Genomic DNA, 8016 nt, shown 5'->3' with positions numbered 1-8016 from the left:
TTTTTTTCTGTGTTTTTGTTCCTTAGATTTTGTTTTCTATTTTTAAGAAATATTAAATTTTTTCCTCTTTATCAGACAAGACATGATCTCTATATAATCAATCAATCAATCAATCATAGCAAACATGTATCATGGATACCATGGGGTTTTGCTCCTCCACTCCCCAATTGTTTCTGGAGTGATTTTGATTTCTTTTTTTAATATAATAATGATTTATGTTATTTCAGTAATTTATCTTATTGTAAGATATTATTATTAGAGTCATAGTTTAAGATAAAGTCTCTAAGACAGGTAAAGTCGTGGATGCTGTTTATCTTGTGCGAGTACAGCTATGGTTATAGATTAGGTACAGCCAGGGTTGTAGAATAGGTACACCATGGATGTAAAAATCAAGTGTTGCCTAAACAGGCTCAGTCGTGGCTGTTGTCAACCAAGAACAATTACAACCATGATTAAAGAATAATTGTGCATGCAGGTCAGGTTAAAACTCACCTCTTTTAACAAGCTTATGACGGAATGAAAATACTTCTAGTAATTAACTTAGAATATACAAGAACATAGAAGTGATTAAGACATTTTTAACAGAGAACGTTCACACTGAAGTACTAACTCCTCCCAAGCTCATTCGATTGTCCGACACATTCTAAAGTACCCGTATCAGAGCACTGGACCATTTTGATCAATGTGTAGTTTACCCAATGAGTTATGCTCTGTATATAGATATGCTTCCCAAAGAGTTTGAGAAAGGAGACTTCTGGAATAGGATTTCCATCGACAAGGATGAAAGTTTTAAATAAAGATGCGTACACTAAATGCAAAATAATATAAATAATAATTATAACACCCTCTGGACCATCAATAAAGAGAATAAAGTATTTGTTTTTCCTAATGTCTTTTTGGCATAAATACGGTAAATGTTTCTTATGAGTGTTGCACGAGGTACTTACATTGAATGTTCAGTTTGATGTCTGAGACTTCTGTTCTTTCGATGCCATTTACTTCACATCGAATAAAAGTCATATTAGCTCTAAATGCTTTAGTCTTTGGTAAATTAATTGAAGAGCTGCCAGCAGATGTGAGATTGAGAAAATCGCCTTTTGAACTTCTATACTTCCATTGTAAGGTACAAGCTGGGTTACAGTCAGCTGAACAATTGTAGGGACCAAACATTCCCCCTTCATGAACACTAACCTCATTATCAGGTGTTGGTGAAATTATGACACTGCTTGGACCATCTGTTAAGAGAAAAAATATTTGTGCTTTCCAAAATATTCCTATATCACAGGTTAATTTGGGAATTTTTAATATTTCGATTGGTATAAATGAAGGATGTAGTTGTATATTCCATAATTGATTTATATGATAACATTCTGAGAGTTTTTTTAATTGTTATCAAGATTCAATAATTAGTGTTAGGAGATATACCTGGTTTCTTTAATAATCCTTGAGCCAAAGGGTTTATGAATAAAATCACGATGTAAATCTCCGAAATCAAGTTTTTATTTACTCAAGGCTATCAAATATAAACTACGAATATGTTTTAAATAGGGATATAAACGATTATTCGAATATTCATTCGATGAGTTGATATTGGAATTTAAATCTATGATTCGAACATTCGTTTTTTAAGTATACAAGCATTTATAAGAGAGAAAAATCTGGCAAGTTTTACTTGAAATTGAATCAAGTTCGAACCGTTGACTTGGAATAAGATATGATTGCAAAACAAAAATTAAAAGACACTTCTGTTGGATAACTTAAAAAGTGCGAATAGTGTAACTATTAGAATAAATTACTATTTGTTCAATCAATACCAGTGCCAAGTACTTACAATCAGTTTTTATTGTTGTAAAGACACATAGTACAGTTTTCAGAAAACACATGGATCCCTTGTTGATGTATATATCATTAATTAAAAATAATTATCAGGAAATTAATAAGCTAAAATTAATTGATTTTAATTTTTCTTCGGTAGATAATTGTTTATCGTGGTTTAAATTTGTAGGAGTAATTAGTGTATACTGTGGTAAGACGATCAATTAATCTGGAACATACTTAAGAATCTTTTGAATTTTAAAAAAAAAAATTTCATTACAGTTTGGATATATATTCTTCATATATTTGTAAAATTTTCAAAAAAAAAAACATCACTTTGCATTTACCAGTACAAAATTTTACGTGAAAATTGCATTCCAAAATAACAACATAGAACGTATACTGGTTGACAGGAGAGTGGAAATATATATTTTAAATTTTATAATGCAAAATGTATTGATTTATTTTATCGAATATTCAAATATATTCGAATAATCCTATCTAATATTCGAATATAAATTATTGACAATTTTGACATTTCAAGTTTTAAACCGACAATGATGTTTAGCCATCCTGATGCAGATATTGATTGATTTAGTCAGGCAAGCTTTTTGAAAAGCTGTTACTTGTGTACCATAAGGATCAATGAAAGGTGAAAGAATTGTTGGATTGTCACATGGCAATTACGTTGCAAATCTGTTTGGAATTCCGACACAGACTCAATCCTGGTTGTGTCCAATTTTTGATCTTTTCAAATTTTCAGTTGGAGTTTTTTTTTCTCTGAATAGGACGGAAGACTTCGTTGCTCCCAACGAGTTTCTTTTCCAGTATTTAAATAATTATGATAAAAATATAACATATATAAAATCAAAACATTCTCTGGACAATCTCTAAAGAGAATTAAGTATTTGTTTTTCCTTATGTCTCTTTGGCATAAATGCGGTAGATGTTACTTATGAGTGTCGCACGAGGTACTTACATTGAATGTTTAGTTTGATGTTTGATACTTCTGTTCTTTCAATGCCATTTACTTCACATCGAATTGACGTCATATTAGCTTTAAATGCTTTTGTCTTTGGTAAATAAATAGAAGAGCTGCCGACAGATGTGAGATTGAGAAAATCGCCTTTTGAACTTCTATACTTCCATTGTAAAGTACAAGGTGGGTTACAGTCAGCTGAACAATTGTAGGGACCAAACATTCCCCCTTCATGAACACTAACCTCATTACCAGGTGGTGGTGAAATTATAACACTGCTTGGACCATCTGTGAAGAGAACAAAAATATTTGTGTTTTCCATTATATTCATATTCATATTCATTCATAGGTTAATTTGGGACATCTTAAATTTTTCAATTGGTTTAATTGAAAGAGATAGTTATTTGTTGGATATCTGATTTACAAAGTAACGTAGTTTTTTATATATAGTAATCAGAATTCAATAATTGGTGTTCGGAGATTTTACGGCTTTCGTTCATAATCATTGAGCCAAAAGGTGTATGAACTAAACACGATGTAAATCTCCGAAATCAAGTTTTATTTACACAAGAATCTCAAGGATCTCAAATAAAAAGTATATAAGGATATGTTTTAAACCGACAAAACTATTGATCAAAAGGTTCCTGATGCAGATATCATTTGATTTGGTCAGGCAAGATTTTTGAAAAGCTGTCACTTGTGTACAATAATGATTTGAAGAATTGTTGTATTGTCACAATTCAATTACGTTGCAGTTCCAAAAATATAAGAATCCCAAATTAACCTGTAACATATTTTTTCCCTTCACAGATGGTCCAGAGAGTATAATAATTTTTCCACCATCTGATAATGAGATTATTGTATTTCAAATGTTATCAACTGAAATTCTTCGTACACCCAAGGTATTTTTTGCATTACAATGCGTCATTATGTCATGTTAATTGGGTTTTTTTGTAAAGAAACTGTGCATGGTGACGTCAGGTTTTTTTAATCCCTGCCTCTGATAGGGTATACGAAAATATACATCAGGCTTGCTAGCAAATCGTTTTACAAGCTACATAGAAAACTATCTACTTTGTAAATACCTAGAGTAGACTTTGTTAACGTTACTAGATAAAAGTTGGCTGTAAACTCTACACATTAATGAAATCACCAGTAGTTGTTTATTTTCGGACTATTTTCTGTTCAATTCAATAGCCAAAATCCTCTTCGAAAAAATCAAATTTTAAGTATCATTCAAATTATCACATTCTTTGCAAAAATATTATTGTGTACTTTACTAAAAACTTATAATTTTACTTACACAAAGGGTTAATCTGAATTTCTTCACTATTTTCTGATTCTAGAGTTTCCTTTGCCTGACAGCTGTATCTGTTGTATTTAACATCATCGGTGACAATAAATCTGTAGGTCTGTATAACTTCTCTGCCAAGCCTGCTGTTGTTGACAAACCATGAGTACGTTAATGGCGGGAACCTCTTGTAATAATACGGAGCAGACGTAGATCTACTTTCACATTTCAAGTAGGCATATCTCCCGACTTGAATATTCAGATTTCCAGTTATGCTTGTAAAGTGCAAATCTTGAAATTTGGTTTCGGACACTCGTTACTACTGGTTTACACCAAACAGAGTGTTTTTCTTAAATATATACTGTTTAAGTTCCCTTTATTTGTCTATTTATACAAGTTTTATCCTGCAATTTATTGTCAATCGCAAAATGCAAAATCTTTTATGGCAACAGCAAAGTCATGATAAGTCTTAGTTGTAAGGAAGCATCCTTAAATTCAATTTTGTTCAAATTATTACACCTGGAATTAGGGAGGGGCGAAAGCATTCCTACTATTATCGATTTCACTGTCTTTATAAAACTAGAAATATGTTTATGAATGCCCCGCCGAGGGTATAATAGTAATGCGACATGAAAATTTGTATTAGTGTTTGAAATTTGGTCAGAATATCTTGAATAGTGATGCATTTGAATTGCTTTCATCAGTATATATCAGCATATAATGTTTGACACTAATTTCATTTAAATGAGGTCAAGGTCAAAAGAAATGCCTAGATCAAAAATTGTTGATACTTATCAGTATGTTTCATGAAATGAAGTTGGAAAAAATCATTATAAATCATTTCTTTAAAACTGGCTTAAAAACAATTAGATAAAACTTAGGTCAAGGTCAATGAAAGGTCAAGGTCAAATTTAAGTACAGTTGAATTGCTTACATTACTATGTATCAGCATATGACCGTTGAATCTGATTTGAGAAAAGTGAGGTTAAAGTCAAAGGAAAGGTCAAGGTCAAAAATGTTGATGTAGTTGAATAGCTCTCAACAATATCGTTTGATAAAAATATCTAGAATGTCTTTAATTAAAACTGACTTAAACACAATTTGACAAAAGTGAAGTCAAGGTCAAAGGAAAGTTCAAGGTCTAAGATGTTGATTCAGTTGAATTGCTCTCGTCATTATTTACCAGCATATAAAGTTTGATGAAAAAAATCTAGAATGGTATCTTTAAAACAGAGCTAACACTAGTTAAAGAAAAGTGAGGTCAAAGTCAAACAGAAAGGTCAAAGGTCAAAAAAAGATCAAGGTCAAAATATTGATGCAGTTGAATTAATTATATCACTATGTATCAGAAAATGAAGTTTGACACTGATTTAGGAAAAGTGAGGTCAAAGTCAAAGGAAAGGTCAATGTCAAAAATATTGATGCAGTTGAATTGATCTCATCAGTATGTAACAGCAAATAAATATCTTGAATAGTATCTTTAAAATTGAGCTAAACGCTAATTAAAGATAAAGTGAGGTCAAGGTCAAAAGGAAAGGTCAAAAGTCAAATAAAAGATCAAGGTCAAAAATATTAACGCAGTTGAATTGCTTACATAAGTATGTTTCAGAATATGAAGTTTGACAGTGATTTGGGAAAAGTGAGGTAAAAGTCAAAGGAAAGGTCAAGATCAAAAAAGTTGATACAGTTTCATATCTCTCATCAAGAGTATCAACATATGAAGTTTGATAAAATATCTGGAATAGTATATTTGAAATTGAGCTAAAAACTAATTAAAAATAAGTGAGGTCATGGTCAAAGGAAAGGTCAATGTCAAAATGGTGATGCAGTTGAATAGCTCTCATCAGTATGTATCAACATATGAAGTTTGATAACAACATCTTATATGGTAGGTTTAAAACTGAGCTAAACACTTATCTAAGAGAAGTGAAGTCAAGGTCAAAGGAAAGGTCGAGTTCAAAAAGGTTGATGCATTTGCATAGCTCTTATCAATATCTATCAGCATATGAAGTTTGTTAAAATTTTCTTGGATAGTTTCTTTGAAACTGAGCTTTGAACAGAGATAAAAGCAAAGTGTGACAGATGGACAGAAGGACGGAAGACAGACAAACACTAAATGCCCAGGCCATATTCATGGCGGGGCATAATAAAATTTTAATACGTTCAATGCATTGAGCATTACATTTATAAACAAGCGCAGAATAATTCATAGTGGTATACAACAGTTAAGCAAGCCCCCCCCCCTTTTTTTTTAACGTGTATAAGTAAATTGCTGTAGAAAGTTGACATTATGCGTTAGATAACTTGCAATGTAAATCACAGAATTTACCAAAAACAATAAGAACTACTCCCTCTCCTGTCAAAGCATCTGCCTTAGACGGTCCTCCTGCGTAATATCCGGCATCTTGCATTGTTATATTTTTCACTTCAAACTGTATATATAGAGAATCAAGAGGTCTGGTGTGATAAACGTACTTCTCAGTTGACGGGTCCTTGTCCCCTATCTGCAATATTGTCGACACCAAATCGTTATATACATGAAAAATGTGGTAAAGTCCACTTCTAGGGAAATGAGCTGCAGTCCATAAAATGTGTTTTGATTCTCCCTCCTTGGCTTCTACAGTATTAACTAAAAAAAAGTATCAAGAAAAAATAACGCAATTGTTAAAAAAGAATTGTTAACATAAAAGTGTCGGACTTCTTAGATCCACGCCGTGTAAGAGTGAATATGGCGCGGATCTAAGAAGTCTTATTTTAATAAGATTGGGATAAACATTGATAATCATGGTATTTTCTCAGGAAAGTAATATTTATCAAACATATCATTAGGATATTTTCTTTCATTTCGCGTTATGTCGACAAAAATAGATTGATTGGCAGTTTTTGTCGCGGCTTTATTAATTATTAGTCGAAATGAATCATCAATACGATGAATACAATGATGTACACAAGTGTAAAGTTTAGTCATTTCAAGTCCCCATATTTTATTTGTCTTTAAATTACAAATCTTGGCATCTTAATTTAACACTTTATATGGTTCACAATTTGAGTAATTTGATCGTATGTATTGTACATTTATTAAGTGATGTTCTAAAATGTGATTCACAACTTTTCATGTCATCGAATGCGAAGTGAAAGTAGAACGAGTACATGTAATACATGTATATCCTTTCGTATTTAATGATGTCCTTGTTAAAATTATTGCATAAATGTTGTTAAAGAGTATGAACCACTAGATGTTTTGTTAAAATTAAGTTTTTCACTAATATTTTAGTTACCTGTATTGTGCAGACATGTGTTGTAGGCTTGCAGACAGTCTGTTTTTCTATTTACATGGCGGCGCTTTGCATAATGGTATACTTCCGGTTTATTTTACTCTTGATCCGCGGTGTATATTTATACGTTCTTCGGGTTTGAAAGGAAGTAAAAATGAACAGTTATAAGGTAATTGATTAATAATATCAATTATTGTTAATGAATGAAAGTCAAGTTATTTTATGGTGAAATATTTATTATTGATCTAATTATATTTAAATGCAACTATTTTTTATAAGATTTTTCGTATTTTTCGTAATATTTCGTATGGATCTATACGAATTCGTATGGGTTTTGTATACGAATTTTCACTGAAGTATATAAGGGAAGATTCTTCCGTAAATCGGGAAGTTTATTTTTGATTTTTGAGTTAACATTATTTCTTTGGGATTAGGCTGTCTTTTAAATTTAAACGTTTGAGGTAAAACTCTTTGGGTTTTTAATTGGTTATTAGAATTTGAAATTAATTAACAAATTTATTTATTTATCTTTAGCAATTTGCTTTTATTTCTTTACTCTGAAATTTTGTTTTAGTCACATATTTTGATTATTTCAGGATCCGACTTTACCAATTTTTCTTTTAAATGATTTATTGAAAAAGTACCTAATTAATAAT

The 8016-nt window shown here is 31.1% G+C and overlaps 1 protein-coding gene across 1 annotated transcript in view; it reads right to left on the bottom strand.

Annotated features, from left to right (window-relative positions):
* The window catches only part of LOC134238540 (carcinoembryonic antigen-related cell adhesion molecule 1-like), a 24975-nt gene extending 18479 nt beyond the window's left edge, over positions 1-6496 (bottom strand). Inside the window, exons 1-4 of the mRNA XM_062720660.1 lie at positions 6415-6496; positions 4098-4376; positions 2795-3082; positions 948-1235 (exon numbers count right to left, since the gene is read on the bottom strand). Coding sequence (XP_062576644.1) covers positions 948-1235; positions 2795-3082; positions 4098-4376; positions 6415-6496 — 937 coding nt within the window. The remainder of the gene's footprint in view (positions 1-947; positions 1236-2794; positions 3083-4097; positions 4377-6414) is intronic.
* Between the last annotated feature and the right edge of the window lie 1520 nt (positions 6497-8016).

Source organism: Saccostrea cucullata, unplaced genomic scaffold (genome assembly GCF_032062105.1).
Source record: "Saccostrea cucullata isolate Sc308-1 unplaced genomic scaffold, CSIRO_AGI_Scuc_v1 ctg7466, whole genome shotgun sequence".
Lineage (NCBI taxonomy): Eukaryota > Metazoa > Mollusca > Bivalvia > Ostreida > Ostreidae > Saccostrea > Saccostrea cuccullata.
Note: the sequence above shows the minus strand (reverse complement) of the source record. Positions and strands in the feature narration are given on the sequence as shown.